General features: G+C 40.3%; 1 protein-coding gene across 1 annotated transcript in view; it reads right to left on the bottom strand.

Moving 5' to 3' along the window:
• The window catches only part of LDAH (lipid droplet associated hydrolase), a 149,484-nt gene that overhangs the window by 123,901 nt on the left and 8,761 nt on the right, over positions 1–16,822 (bottom strand). Inside the window, exon 2 of the mRNA XM_015410077.1 lies at positions 14,445–14,600. Coding sequence (XP_015265563.1) covers positions 14,445–14,600 — 156 coding nt within the window. The remainder of the gene's footprint in view (positions 1–14,444; positions 14,601–16,822) is intronic.

Here is a 16,822-nt window from a genome sequence, read left to right as displayed (position 1 = left end):
AAATAAACGGCGGTTGGGGGAGAACTGGGGATACTCCCTCGAAACTGAACGGTCCGTGAGCGGAGGGGGAAAAGAGAGAACAAGCACAACTAACCATATGAGACTGCAAACGAGACCGAAAGGTGCAAATTAATCCAAAACGTACTTAAATCAGAGAACTTTGACTTTAAATCTAAAAACTTTCTTCTTGTGTAAACAATGGCTGGTAGAGGGAGAAGAATGGCGCCGGAAAAGAAACCTCTCACAGGAAATACTGTACCAATAACTCCCACCCAGACACTGGAAGCAGCTGCTGACTTTCCAAATATGTTGGCCATAGCACTGCACCCCCTGCTGGAGCAGATGTCTAATATCAACAGTAAGCTGGATGGTGTCCAAAAGCAACTGGCACAGATGGAGAAGAGAGCAAATAAAACTGACAGAGCCATCAGGAAAGTTGAAACAAAAACCAAAGTATCAAGCAAAAATTGGAAGATGTGGAAAAAGAGAGAGCTGCAGACAAAGGCCAATTGCTACAACTACAAGTGGAAAGATCATTGTATATCTTATGCTTTCAAGGCTTCCCTGAGTAAAAAGGAGAAAATCTGAAACTAATTAAGTGAAGCGTTGGCACCAATGACAGATACTAAACAAAATGAGCTGCAAAATGATATTGATTTGGCATATCACACGTATCTGGATTTTATTAAGAAAAACAATCTACCTGGAGAAATATACGTGAAATTCTCAAAGAGATCCACCAGAGACAATGTTTTGAAAGCCACATCTGGAAAAGTCTTGAAGGTCAAAGACAATGAAATAAAAATTTTAAAGGACATTCCATTTGAAATGCAGAAGTGAAGACGACAATACAAGGACATAACCTATTTTCTCCACAGTAATTCGATTCCTTTTAGATGGATGTTTTCTGAGGGACTTGTATTCAACTATAAGGATAAGAAGAATAAAATTGACTCTGTCCAAAAAGCTAAAGACTTTTTGAAACAGCAACAAAACCCGAGTAAAGATGATATAAAATCTGTGGATAATATGGAAGAGGAGGAAGCTAGTGTTGAAGAATCAGATGACACCTCAAGAAGCTCCAGCAGCACTGCGGGAACTTCAGAATCGGAGAAAGGAGTTGCTGCACCGAAAATACCTAAAGCCAATTTTGAAGTACAAGAAGAAGAAACGTAAAAATAAGCAGATAGTTTAACAGAATAGGGATTATTAATCACCTGAGATTAGTATTAAGAACCAAGATAGTATTATTCAGAATTTAACCTTTTGATAAAATGCTTTTTGTTATTGTAGTAGGAATGATATGTAATTTGGAATATGATCCTTGTCTTATCTTTTGTGTTAGTCTTAGTTTTTCCCCTTTTCCCTACCTTTTGGTTGTAGCATATAAAATACAATAAAAAGTTATAAAAATAAATAAATAAAACAAATTAAAAACCAGAACTAAAATGCATTTCTATACAAACAGAGGGAGTTATTGTAAAATTATATGCACACACATGCATGGAGAGCAGAATTACAAATATACCTGGTTCTTTTTGTAATGGGTCTTTTCAGAATGAACAATACATGTAACCAGCACTTTGTATTTATATAGTGCTTTACAGAGTTCCAAAAACATCACATATACAATCCCAATGATCTCTGCAATAGACCTACAACAAAAGTTCTGTCAATATCACCATAAGGAAGACAGGTGGATAAAACCAAGAGAAGAGCAGCTTAGTTAAGGTCAGTCTTCAACAAAGACAAAGTTTGAAGCTGGGACTTGCAGGTTTACATCTCAATTATTTAGCCACTAGCGCTGCCTTCCAAAAACAATGTTAACGGTTTTCCAAATTTTACAGCTACAAATGAACTTCCCTATGCCAATTTATTTTGAGTTTTCCCAGGGTTAATGAAGCCACCAGAGAGACAGACTATTCAACTGATGGCATCCAGTTTCCATTTCATGGCCTCTTTCATGAGGCTCCTTCTTGTTTGACACTGTCATACCTAAAGATGACTTGTTAAAAGATAGGGGAGAGATGAAAAGCATCTTTTATAAAATGGATGTAATAAAGGGTGGGCACATGAGGGACAGGGCAACTACCGGAACAGGTGGGACATTGAGGAGCCAGTTCACACACATGAGGATACATGAAATTGTCTTATACTGAATCAGAAAATCAGTCAATTAAGGTAAATATTCTCTACTCTGACTGATAGCAGCTATATAGGGTCTCAAGCAGAGTGGGGCGTCAGCCCCCGCCGAAATTTTCAGGAAGGTGCTCAGCCTCCCCCGGGAGACACCCTTGCTCCTGGCAAAGCAATGCCTCTGGCCCAGCCCCCCCCCCCCCCGGGAAATGGGAAAGTCTACACCCTAACTGCCTGGTCCTTTTAACTGGAGATGCCAAGGATTGAACTTGGGACCTTCTGTGAGCAAAGCAGAGGCTCTTCCACTGAGCCACAGCTCCTATCAGTGAATTTATGTTTCCTCAGGCGTGAATTTATGTTTCTAAGAAGAAACCCAAAAGTGAAGCCTAGATACTGTTGAACAATTCAGAGGGATCTCTGAAAATTTGAAGGAGCTGCTGAGGCACAAGGGAGTGAGCAATTAAAAAAGAAAACAGAAACAAACATGCCCACAAACCACAAAGTATATACGGAAATCCTTGTAGGGTTTTTTTTTAAAGTAACTTAACTTTGGAGTACTGTTACATCAGCACTACAAAATAAAAATGCAGAATAGTTTCAAAATAGTCATGTTTAAATCTTGGGGGAAAGCTGCAGACCACACTAACAACCACTGTAATAATTGTTTTAGTGGCAAAGATTTCAATCACCTTGTCCTCTCAAGATGCTTTCAATTTGAATAAAAACTGAAGTTTCCTTGCTTTAGGGAAACGAATCTACTTTGGCTACAAATCAACCACCAGAGGAGAAGCAGTGTCCAACTCCCCTGTGTTCGTATGTGGAAGCCGGCCCACACAGATGTCAGAAGGGTTTAAGCAACGCATGTACAAAAGTTTGGGAAGGCTGATGGACTCCACAAAGAACGGATGATCAGGCCTTCAAGGTAAATATGTGTATTCCATGACCAGCTCAGAAACTGGGCCACTCACTTGTGATATTTTTCTTACACATGCAAAAAAACCCAGAATACAATATTATGAGCAAAACCCACATGTCTGTTTTGTTGCATGGCTTCCCCCAAACACAGATTTGCAGCCTGAATTACCTCACCTCACAATGAAGAGATAGGACAGACAGATTACTACCACCCTAAACTCCCCAAAGCAGCATATTTTCTAAATACAAAATATAAAGATACATACTTGTACAGTTTGATTTATTCTGAGCTATCCTTCTCTGAATTTGCTATATAAACCTGCACAATGTTCCTTCACTGACAAGAGATCATCAACAATTGTGGCCAGCACCTAGATGAAAAACAGGCAATGTATATCAGACCTACCACCTGAATGGAAACATTGCCTATTAAACATTATGCTATTTTGAACAGAGGCAAGTTTCCCCGTTTCAAATCAACTACCCCCCCCCCAAGAGGTAGGCACTAAGGATGAAATGGGGAATCTTGACTTCTGCTAGTGTCTGCCCCCCACAAATAAAAACTGCTAGATGCTTGACTTTCATTTAATTGTCCCATGAAACTGCTGCATGCAACAGTACAAAGTCAACCAGCCTCTCAAAAAAGACCTTATTGTAAATGTTAAAAGTGACAGAGTTGCTCTCTGTGAATGCACAATTATTTCTAGAAGTTTGCTGGGGGCAGGAGGTGTGCTAGATGGAGCTGAGAAAAACCATGCTCTCAGACCTAGGGCCCTTCTGCACATTCAGCTTACTCCTGATTTTCTTGGCCGTTGATCGGCAAGCATGAGGATCAGCTTGGGTATGATTATTCTGCATGTCTGCCTTTTCTCTTAATTCTTCCCGCTGCAGAGTCACTTTATTTCTTCTGCATATGGCCAAACAATTAGGAATATCCAGCAAGGGTGCTGGTGTCAAAAATGGAATAACCAGTGGAGTCACAGCAACTATCTCCCCTTTTAATTTTGTGATCAAGCAACTCTAGTGATACCAAATACCAAAAGGCCAGCCCTCCACCTCCAGTGAGACTGTTATCATTGGTGTCATCACAGAAGTCTCACATTCTTTAAATTTTCTGCACATGTGCTCTAAAGATACTGCAACATAACGCTAAAGGAACTGCCTCCTCCAATAAGCATGATTGGTCTGATTCCTTCCAGCCTTGTGGATTTTGAATGTAGGCTTCATGGTTGGACGGGATGATTTTTTGGGGGGGAAAGGTCACTGGCAGGTGGGGATTCTTTCATTTGAACTTTTTTCTGGTAGACATTTTGAAACCAGCAAATCTCCGTTTGGATTCCAGTTTTGGGTCTGGTTGACAAAAGTGTGACGGAGCCAGAGGAATTTCTGATGACAACACTGCAGGTTCTCATCCTCTGCTTAACAGGACTATAGGAGCATCTTGTATCAACTCCCAGCTAGTTAAGCACTGGTGCGATGTGTTACCTATAGTGAACACTTGATAGTAATATCACAAACTGCAAGTTCTAAAACATCTCCAAGTGCAACCGCAGAGAGCTAGGATATATTGAGTTAAGTGTCTGCATAACAGCGATCTGATTAGTTTATATACTTATAAGTTTATTTCTACCACACAATCTTCAAACATGAGATCTGGCAGATTATGCCATAAAACCGTTAAAAAACAACAACAGAATCCAGCAATCATGGTGTGTGTGTGTGTGTGTGTGTGCACATGCATGTGTGTGTGTGTGTGTAAATGCATCCATGTCACAACTCTTTTGAAATAAGTACAAGCATGTGTTTAATTAACTGCAAATTCAACCAGAGACCAGAAATGTGGCCACAATTAACCCTGCTTATATGCACTGCATGGCTATAGCTCATTTACAATTCTGGAGATCGAAGAAGGCCTTTCACACAAGCTAAAAGCAGGTGCTTGCTAATGTGAGGCACACTGGGAAACCTGAATCAATTATGTCTGATCTTGAGAACTGCCTGCAGTATACTTAGTTCTACACAAATGTATGCACTGCATTGAACTGACTTCCCAGACCCTTGTACTCAAAACAGTTCAAAAACATAAAGTTAGCTCTCCTTATATCACTCATTAATGAATCAGACCTCTGTTCCACATAACACATCCATCTATTCTATTTTTCCATACAATCTCAGCTTGAACAACTAGCCTGGTGTACAGAAAGGGAGGGCTGGACAGATATATGGGAGGCTTGTACAGTTTCTTGTGCACTTATGGGGATACTTCTGGTGCTCACACAAACGGGGAATGGGAGAGGTGTTGCTTTTCAGCATCTTCAGCATCCAGATACTGCATGCATGTTTACCTACAGCATGTCCTTACTATATTAAAGGTTGCCTTTTCTGTGTCAGATTGACTTGGTTCTTAGAATAAGAAGTGTCATTAAACCCAAACAAAGAACAAACACGTTAAGGGCTGTTGCACTAACAAAACCCTGTACAAGAGAGATTTGTTATATTAAACCAGAGATTACATTTCTCATTCTTTGTGCCAATGAATGCAGTTCATCACTTGGTACAACCCTTTGACAAGGTTGCACCTAGCCAAATTTTGGATGTGTCCTTGTTTGCCTGTTCTGCATGGTGAACCACTGCACACAAGTAACTCTGCCTGTGGAAACACCCAATGAGTCTGGCATAAATCTCCAAGCCTTCAGATTCTAATGCAAATTGCAACTTTTCACTATTCTAAACTGCATGTATGTAAACTCACGGAATCAGGAGAGTTTAAAAGAAGAACAGCTTCAATGCTCAAGCTGTTCTGGCTATTCGAGTTGATCTGTTGGAGTTGTGTTACGAGTTGCTGAATAAAGCTGATCTTTTGCTGAATCACTCTCTGACTCCTTTGTTAAGTAGCCGACTTAATAATATCCAACAATTTACGCTATGAAGAATAGGGATATTCTGGAAGAGAAATAGCACCCTTGCTGGATATTCATTTTAATAAGAGACACCCGACCCATCATCAAGAGTTGAATCTGGAACCTTTTGAACATCTAAACACCTTACGTATCTGATTGAATAAACCATCGAATGATTTAGGGGAACCTCTGGACTGGACCATCATCTTTTGGAGCTTTTGGAGTTTTCGGATGTGAAGATCAACGAGCACTTTAAATTAACTTGTATTAGGATTGGTTTTTTAAATGTTTACTGTTTTTAACTTTGAGAACTATGTTTTATTGTTGCAAATATTTTTGCCTATTAGCCGCCCTGAGCCCTACGGGGGAGGGCGGGGTATAAATCTGATTAATAAATAAATCTTCTCCCATTTTTCTAAATCATATTTAATCTGTTCTAGCGCTTTAACATAATTGTCTTGATAAAGAGAACTTACCCTATTAGTTAGATATATACCTAGATATTTTACCCTCTTTTGCACCTCAAATCCCTCTATCTTATATAACTCTTGCTCTTGTTGTATCGTACAGTTTTTAGTCATTAAATGCGACTTATTCGTATTTATCTTGAAACCAGCTATCTGACCATACTGATTTAGATGTTGTAGTATCCTAGGCATGGATTTTATAGGTTCAGTTATTATTATAGCTAAATCATCTGTGTACGCTAAAGTTGTATATTCTTCTTCTCTTAGTCTTACCCCTGATATTGACTTATCATTTCTCAAAGTTTCCAGTAAGGTTTCTAGAGTGAAGATAAAAAGTGACGGTGAAAGTGGGCACCCTTGACGAGTGCCCCTACATATATTTATTTCCGATGTCATATCGTCATTTATAATTATTCTGGCCGTTTGACTGTTATAAATAGCTTTGATCATATTGTTAAAAATTTCTCCGCATTGTGCGGTCCTTAGGTTTTCTTTCATAAATTCCCATATAATATTGTCGAAAGCCTTCTCAGCATCTAAAAATGCCAATTGCTTATCCGGGTTAAATTCACCATACTCTAGTACATTCATTATGATGCGCAGATTTTGACATATTTGTCTATGTGGCAAAAAGCCAGCTTGATCTCTGTGAATCTGTTCAAATAATACCTTTCTTAAATGTGAAGCTAGAACGGAGGCGAATATCTTATAATAAACATTAATTAAAGAAATAGGTCAGTAATTCTTAATTTCCTTAGGATCCGTATCTTTTTTATGAATCAATGAGATTAATGATATGTTCCACGTTTCTGGAAGTTTTTTTTTTTTCGATATATCTGTTATAACCTGTTTGAATGAGAGAATAACCTCTTCTTCAAATGTTTTTAAAAATTCCGCTGATAATCCATCCTGCCCTGGGGATTTATTTTTCTTTTGTTTTTTAATGGCCTCTGATACCTCACAAATTGTAAATTTCTCGTTCAAAATCTTCTGCTGAGTTTGATTTAATTTTTTAACATTTAAATTCTTTTTCAGGTATTTTTGTATCGCTTCAGAATCTAGTGACAGCTTCTCATAAAGTTTTGTATAAAACTGCCTGACAATCTCTTTCATTTCTTCCAGAGTGCTTTTTTCATGTCCTCGTATGCTTTTAAAAGTTTTAACAGTTCTCTTATTTTCTTCCTGCCTAAGCCTGTACGCCAACCATCGTGTAGGCTTATTCGCGTTTTTGGAAAAAAATTAAAGTTTATACAGAGGTTAGATAAAGTGACCAGAAATTTTATATGGCTGAAGAAAAAAGTGCGCATAAAACTCAAATTATTGCAAAAAAAAACAGAGAGAGGAGGGTTAGCAGTACCAAATTGGCATTTATACTATTATGCAGCATCTCTGGTGTGGATTAAGGAGTGGATCCAATTGACTGATTTCAGAATGTTAAAAATAGAAGGTTATAATTTAATATCAGGATGGCATGCAATTCTTTGGTACGACAGAAAAGATTCTCACACTCATTTTAACCAACATTTCTTAAGAAAGGCACTGTTAAAAACGTGGACGGAGGTAAAAAAAATCTTTTACAGTAAGATCCCAAAATGGGTAGCACTGTAGGCGCTTTATAAGCTTAACTTAATTAATGCAGCCAAATATACAACTTATGGAAATCTTCTGGCTAATAGGTAAAAAGGTAAAGGTTCCCTTGCTCGAAAGTCAGTCGAATCCGACTCTAGGGTTGCGGTGCTCATCTCCGTTTCAAAGCCGAAGAGCCAGTGCTGTCCAAAGACGTTTCCGTGGTCATGTGGCTGGCATGACTAAATACCAAGGTGATCTTAAATCGCAGGAAATACTTAATGAACAAGGTATCATTTTGACATGGTGGGAAAGAAATCAATTACAAGCTAGATAGGCAAATTGGATTCTTAACAGAAAGTACGGAACTAAATAAGAGGCTATTAAGCAATAAAATAAATTCATCGGAAGGAAAAGTGTATAACTTTTTATTAGAACATAAAATGGCGGATAATGGGAAAGCATTTATGGAAACATGGGCAAGAAACATAGGGCATAACATTGAATTAACTAAATGGGATAAAATCTAGCAGACGCTGAAATATATGAAAGCAACGTCTATGAAGGAAAACCTTTTTAAAATGTGTCATAGTTGGTACCTAACACCTGATAGACTGGCGCGCTATTATTCGAATGCCTCTGACAAATGCTGGAGGTGTAAGTCAAAAATAGGTTCATTTTATGGTGGACGTGTGAAAAAGTTAAAAAAAATTGGAAAGAAATTTATAACATAATAGTGCAGATATTGAATATAAACTTACCATTTCAATCTGAAATGTTATTGTTGTGTAGTATGCCAGACATATTAAAGAAGGAAGATGTTTACCTGTGTTCATACTTGGTAACAGCAGCAAGAATGATACTTGCCAGACATTGAAAGAAAGAAGATTGTCCAACGCGGAAGGATTTTGTAACTAAGACTTTAGAGATAGCAGAAATGAACAATCTGACTCTGAAAATTTGTGGAAGAGAAGATGGGACTTTTCAAAACAGATGGAAGAAATTTTATGAATGGATGGACTAACAGGTATAAAAAGGTCAATTTTGGCGTAGCCGGAGAGGGATCTTATTTTATTTCATTTCAGTGTCTGTATGTATGATGGTGGTGGGGTGTTGAAGGTAAAATAATAATAATTAAAAAAATATCGAACAATTTACATGCCGAAGAGGCATTCCAGATTTCTGAAAAGGGAACAGACAATATGCTGGGGTGGGGGGCACGCAATTCTGAACAGATCTGCTTTTAGAAATAGTCAGCTCTAAGATGCGAAAACCTCCCATTTTCAAGACCATATTCTTCAATTACTAACCATATCTCCATAATAACCTGAGATGGGGGGTGATCCCAGCACATAAACATGGGAAGAGGGAGATCAACTGCCCCCCTCTCTACATGGCCTCCAGTTTATGGGATATGCTAAACCCAATATTTCTGCCTGAGGTTGGTACACTAGTACTAAAAGCTCATTTAAGTAAAGCAGGTACAGATGCAAGCAATAACAGCCACTGTTTGTGTTGGTTTTATCCACATAATTTCAAATGGGTGCTTGCTTACCCCTTTATTGGAGAGAGGAAAGGATTAATGAAAACAATATTGTAACGAGCAGTTCATCAAAACACACAAACACACACACACACACACACACACAAACATATATGTGCTTTATCTTTCAAAACAGCACCATCTTCTGGCACATCTGTTTCCAAACCAAAGTCAGAAAGCATAATTGTCTTGTTTTCAGCATTACATTCTGTTTGATTAGGAATAAATGCTGCCTACAAAGCACATATGGGAAGGTCTATGAACACATCTGCTTCCAACGTTAAGACAGCTTCTGTGGCAATTTTTCCAGCAAAAGGAAGCTGTGGCTTTGTGCCCCCCTGCCCAACTCTTGCAATTCCAGTCCAATGCTAACGTTTAAATATGGAGGGGGGGCAGACAGAATTTGGAACAACAATAAAATTGCTCTGATTGAGAGGAGGGGAGGGAAAAGTGTTTTATTAGTCCTCTTAAGAAACAGTAGAAGCCATCTGCTCCTCATTTCTCCTCATTTTTCATGAAACACTATGGGCAAGTGAGTTTTTCTGCTCCCAAATGCAACAACAAAATCTGTATCTGATGACAAAGCATGGATTGTAAAATTTTTAAATCTGTATTAACTAACCCCTTCAACTCTCTCTCTTCGCTGCTGAAAGCCACTATAGCATTCCCCACCACACACATACATGCACACACACAACTTGTCCCACAGCATCTCCACAGAGAACATACAGTTTGAAGACTGTTCCTTCTTGTCTAAACATCAGGCTTGGTTTTCCTAGAGATGTGAAGACCCAGGAGGGGGGACTCAGAAAAAAATTATTTCCCTAACAATACTGAACAAAACTGCTATGAAATATTTTCATTTAGAATTAGTTATTTTCCCTAGTAATTAGTTATTTACTTTTACAGTTTTCTTTCCCTATTAATTAGTTGCTTTCTTATTAGTAAAAATGCATCACAGTTCAAAGTTTTTCACACTCAAAATGTATAACATGAAAAAGTCTGAGGCCATCCCCTCACCTATCAAGCACCTGCTCTTCCAATATGAATTAGGCTTAGATTCAACTTTACCCGTTAAATGTTGCTTAGATGTTGTCAAATATACAGAATCCAAAAACACAGCCACTTCTGTAAATCAGACAACATCCACATTAGGAATAATAAGCATATTTAGACCAATCAGCATTCCAGCTCTGCATTTCTGGATCATATAAGTAACCCTCTCTAACTGGCCTTTTCCAGTAAAAGTTAATAGTGTCAATTCACTCTCACCACAGAAAAAAGAAACCTGAGAATCAGGATAAGACGTTGCTATTTCAAAAGACATTTGGAAAACAGTTCCTAATTTAAACTGAAGTCTACCAATGCCAAAATTCAATTGTTTGAATGCTGCAGTATCTTAGTTGACATTTGACACTGCTGCTTATTTTCAGTTGTTTTATTTTTATGTACATTCTAGTATTTTTTTACTGTTTCACCACTAATTTTTTTAAATTTTTATTCAATTTTAACACCACTAATTTTTAAAATTTCTGTAAGATTCCTTGGGCGCTGTTTACCTAGTGGAAAGGTAGCATACAGGAATTCTAAATAAACAGAAGTGTAAAGCTTAACAGAAAAATCTGAATAGTTGTCAACTAAGGCACACTTTCCAAAACAATTGCTTGGTATTCATTAGAGAACTTCAGACTATTTACTTTACAGGATTGTGTAATTGGGACATGTACTGGAAATTTTGCAGGAAACATATCATTTCTTTGTATAATAAATGAATGATTGTTTGTTACTTAGAAAAACTTCTAAAGAAATCCTTGCCTATATGGCTGAACGATGAAAATACAGAATAATTTGATAAAGAACACAGTGGAATGCTGAAGCTGACATATATCACACCAGCACACTGAACAATAATTCTCAAAACTCTACTTCAAGAAGCAATGGAATAATACCACACAAGGTTATTCACTGGTGTCACTGAACATCCTTTTATTTGTTTACAAAAGATTTACAGTGCAATCCTAAGAACGCTTTCCCAGGTTAAATCCACTGAATAGGCCTGAGTAGGATCCTGTGTAGACTATAGGGGTGTGTGCGCACTATAAAACTAGCCAAAAAAATACCTGAAATATTTAACCAGTATTTATTGGGTATTTTCTCAGTCAATCACTGAGGGGGCTAGTGATTTGGCTATCTGAAAATGGCTGTCCCGAAAAATCCCAAAAATATTCGGGATTTTTTCGGGGCCACCAGATAGCTACAGTTACAGGGCATTTAAAAGGCTCTCAGTTCTTTTTAAAGCCTTCAGAGTGAAGTCTCAGGCATTTAAAGGGACTGCAGTCTTTAAATGCCTTCAGAGTTCACTTGCTGTGGCATGGAGTTGTGACACAGCTTAGAAAAGGCATTTAAAGGGATCACATCCCTCTATATGCCATTCCCCCCCTCCATTGGAAACAATAAAGGATGGGGGCACCTTTTTTGGGGGGTCTGTAAAATTGGACTCCCTGGTTCAATCTGTTTGAATCTTGGGAGGATTTTGCGTAGAGACACCAGCAGTTATGCTGCAAATTTGGTGCCTCAACCTCAAAAAGCAGGCCCCCCAGAGCCCCAGATACCCCCAGATTGATTCTCCACTATAGCCTATAGGGACCATTGACTATAATCATCCCCACAGGGTATAATGAAGCCAAAAAATTCCACAATCTGGAATATTTCCTGACTCCCAATACTAGGCCGGAATGGGCGGGATAGAAATCAATAAAATCAATCAATCAATAAATAAATATACCAATTTTTTATTTGTGCATACCCCTAGTAGACTACTTAGGACTCTTCTCTCCACCTTATGATTGTTTTCTCCATCACAATGCCTATGTTGTGGCTCATTTTTGGCATGGTGGATCACATTAAGGAATATTTTAAGGATCAGTAATGGGTTGGATTCAAAGCGTTTCCACTGGCAGATTTGTAGTTCCACCAGTGAAGGGGGGATATGATTCAGGTCCTGCCCTCACTGAAGATCCCCACATTGCATCCAGTGCTGTTCCAGGTTCCCCTCACCACTGGGAGCAGCATTTCAGAGGATTCAGTGCTGCACCAAGAATGAAGAGAATGCAAAAAAATTCAAATAAAATTAAGGCACATGAGCCCTTGAACTCAAAACACTTTCTACCAGCAACAATTTAGTCTTGTGTGAGGCAAAGCATCCTGTTTCCTCTCACGGGTTAATGTGGATATTAGTGGACCTACTATAGCTTGCAGGTGACCAAAATTGGGCCTCTCTGCCTATAACACCCTTACCTCTTTTAAGGCAGAGTCAGAATGTCCTAATTAGCTCTTCTTGGGAGCCTATGGTCCCCTGGATGGGAGGGGAAAGCAGGAGTTGTGTCATGATCTTCTAGAAGGTTCCAGCGAGTATGTGCCCTGATGGGATTTGGAACATCACCTGATATCGGATGGCATGAGATTATAATTGAGCCACAGACCAGAGAGAAGTCAGGCTAACTTTGTGATTTTTGCACAATAGAGGCTTAGACTGTTATTGCAATGAACAGCTATGTAGAAGGTCTCTGCCTTGGACTCTGAAACTTTAAGATTGTGCCATCTAATAACAGGTACCAATGTACTAGAAAAGTTAGCCTTCTTGTTTTTATGCTGCAAGGCTACACAGACTGTGTTGTCTAGTATTAAATTTGTTTTTTTAAATATTTAATAAACTTTCTCTATTTTACTAAGTCTGTTTTATTATGTGCATACAGCCTTCAGGACCCACATCCCTGAGCGCTGCCTACTTGCCCAAGGGTTAATGTTTTTTGGGTGGAGGTTTCGGCTTGATATCTTGTCATAGCTATCTATAAACATATAGCAAGATGTCTTAGTGCTATGCCATCATATCTTAATTACAGCTACTTGCATAGAAAAATAAATGAGATAAATCAGTTACACGCTTCTGCAAGCAGCTACATAGAACAAGAGATGATTAATTTCACCCCAGTGCACATGTGGTACTGAACATACTAGCTGCAGTTGCACAAGACAAACAGCATGTAGTAAACAGCTTTAAACAACAGGTGTTGCAGTGTACCAACAGGACAATAAACCTTGCAACACAATGATAGAACGAGATCATGAATGAAGGGTACAATCAAATCCTTGTAGACTTGGGGGAGTGATGTTCACAGATTCCCCCAGTCTCACCTCAGGAGCCAAAATAGCCATAGAACAAAACCATACACAATTTTTACAAAGATAATTCCAAGTCCTTTTTTTTGGGTGTTTTTTGCAAAAGCCATTTTAGGTCCAGATTCATCCCTACCCTTCTCTTTGTTTGTTGTATATATGACACTGTTGCATTGTTTCTCTAATTTTGTAAGCCAGATTTGTGTTATTGTCGGCTGTATTATTATACTGTTTATACTATTTTCAGTGCAATAAACTCTAATTTTCTAATCCTATTTTATTGCCTTGTTGAATGTATGCATTATATTGCTCTTTGCATTGTTTTAATTGGGGAGGGGGTCGTGGCTTTGTGGTGGAGAATCAGCTTGGCACGCAGAAGGTCCCAGGTTCTATCCCCAGCATTTCCAAGTAAAAGGACCAAGCAACAGGTGATGTGAAAGACCTCTACCTGAGACCTTGGAGAGCCCCTGCCAGCCAGAGCAGGCAGTAATGACCTTGATGGACTCAAATTTTGATTCAGTAGAAGGCAGAGCCAAATGTGCATGAATACCTGTGTAATCCACTTTGAGTGCAATGACAAAGGCAGACAAAAAGTGAAATAAATAAATAATCTCTGTCCTTCTTTAGGTTTTCTCCCTTCCAGTTTCTCTTTAATTACATATATCTTGGACTCATTCCCTGTTTCTTAGAATAGGCCCAGCCAAAAGAATACACCCTTTAATGGGGGTGAGGGGGGCTTACCTGGGATAACTAAAAATAAGAGTCTTGGAACACTTTCCTTTTCGAAGAGATTTTTCCAAGGGCCACATTTTATGATCTGAGTAGCTGCTCCACAAATGCTGGTGAACTCTTCATGTACTGGGATCTCTTCTTCCAGTGCTGGTTTATTACCTGCTGCTAAAGAAAGGGAGAAAGTTTTTTGTTTTTTTGTTTTTAAACAGCCAACCATTTATGCATAATTACAGCACATGCCTTCATGTAACCAAATAAATTCCTCTCCTGTTTGGCTAGGAAAGACAATTTAGTTATCAGTGAATTATTGTGCTTGTCTATTTGACTCATCCTTGGAAAGCTCAGACTGGCTTGCCTGGAGCCTCCAGTGCCCCCAACGCAGACATGAACCAGTGGGTCCTTGCTTAGGTTCAGTGCTGCTGGTGGTGGAAAGTGCTGTCAAGCCACTTCTGACTTATGAGGACTCTGTAGGCTTTCCAAGGCAAGAGGCATTCAGAGGTGGTTTTGCCACTGTCTGCCTCTGCCTAATGCCCCTGGACTTCCTTGGTGGTCTCCCAACCAAATACTAACTAGAGCTGATCCCACTTAGCTTCCAAGATCTGGTGTAGGCTTGCCAGGTCTGGGTTGGAAAATACCTGGAGACTTTGGGGGTGGGTCCAGGAGAGGGAGGAGTTTGGGGAGGGGGGGCCTCAGCATGGTACAATGCCATAGAGTCCACCCTTCAAAGCAGCCATTTTCTCCAGGGGAGCTGATCTGTGTCGGCTGGAGATCCGTTGGAAAAGCGTAGGGTTGCCAGGTCTGGGCTAGAAAATACCTGGAGACTTTGGGGGTGGATCCAGGACAGTGTGGGGTTTGGGGAGGGGAGGGGCCTCCGTTTGGTACAATGCCATAGAGTCCACCCTTCAAAACAGACATTTTCTCCAGGGGAGCTGATCTCTGTCAGCTGGACATCATTTGGAAATCGGGAGTTCTCCAGGCCCCACCTGGAGGCTGGCAACCCTAATCTGATGAAATCAAGCTGGTGTGGGCCATCCATTTTATTTATTTATTCATTTATTTCCATTTTTATACCACCCCTTCCCTGGCAATCAGGGATTGAGGTGATTAACAATATACCCTTTTACTGACAGAGCCAGTTAGAAGCCCCCCCACACTAGGGCTTATACCACAAATGCATAGAAATCCTACTAGGGCTTATTTTTTGGGTAGGTCTTATTTTCGGGAAAACAGGGTATGTAGGAAAAGCTGTTGGGGGAGAGTGAGCTTCCTGTTGGTGGAAATAAGTATCCGCACAACCCGTCCCCTGTTAGAATTAGATATATAGATAAAAGAAAGTCCCCTCACCGTAAAATCAACGCCCAGGCCAAACCGCTGGATCTAGAGACACCAAATTTGGGGAGAGAGCTCCTACCGTGGTGTAGGTGCTCGCTAAGAAGGGATTTTTAGAAATTCGACCCCTGTGGGTCAAAAGGGGAGAAATGTGCTCCCCCCATTGATTCCTATGCAGCTGCCAGGCAGCTGCCTCTCTGTACCCCCCTCTCTGATTGGTCAGCTGCAGAGCTCAGGGTTCTGAGGTAAAAAAACCCAACAGTTACAGGGGACTGCAGACAGCTAATAACAGTTGAGGAAATCAAGAGTAGTCAAGAACCACCTGTGAAGTGAAGCAAAGCTGCTGGCCCAGCCTCTCTGATGGCTTCCAACACACTCCCCCCACCTCCTACACCTAACAGGCAGTTGTCTGTCAGGTGCAGCCCCAACTCCACAGTGGCTTCTAATACTACTCCCCCCTCCCCCTCCTACACTGGACGGACAGCTACCTATCAGGTGTAGGAGAGGAGGTGGGATGGCTTCCAACACACTCCCCCCACCTCCTACACCTAATAGGCGGTTGTCTGTCAGGTGCAGCAGCGGTTGCAGGATGCTTAAAGCCACGAGGGAGCCTGCCCCAGCAGTAACGCCTTAGTGATCCTGCCAGCCCTGCCTCCACAGTGGCTTCTAATCCTCCTCCCCCCTCCCCGTCCTGCACTGGACAGGCAGCTGCCTGTCAGGTGTAGGAGAGGAGGTGGGATGCTTACAGCTGCCAGGGAGGATTGCTCAGCAGGATTGCCTTAGCACTGCTGCTGGCCCAGCCTCCCCGATGCCTTTAAATACAATCCCCCCAACACCAGACAGGCTGGTGTCTGTCAGGTGTAGGAGCGGGGCCAGAGTATGAATGTTTATGGGGAGATAGTAAAGGACATTTCTAGGAGCCATTTCAATGCCTGCCTCCCTCATGAACCTGGAGAAATGTCCACCATATCACCACTCCCTCACACCAACTCCCCCTCACACCTCTCACCTCTTAATGCCCCCGAGAAATCTCCTGGCAAATGTCGAGCCAGATATAC

The sequence above is a fragment of the Gekko japonicus genome, unplaced genomic scaffold, assembly GCF_001447785.1.
Source record: "Gekko japonicus isolate JY-2015 unplaced genomic scaffold, Gekko_japonicus_V1.1 scaffold400, whole genome shotgun sequence".
Lineage (NCBI taxonomy): Eukaryota > Metazoa > Chordata > Lepidosauria > Squamata > Gekkonidae > Gekko > Gekko japonicus.
The sequence above is the reverse complement of the archived record's forward strand: the minus strand, read 5'-3'. Positions and strand labels throughout refer to the sequence as shown.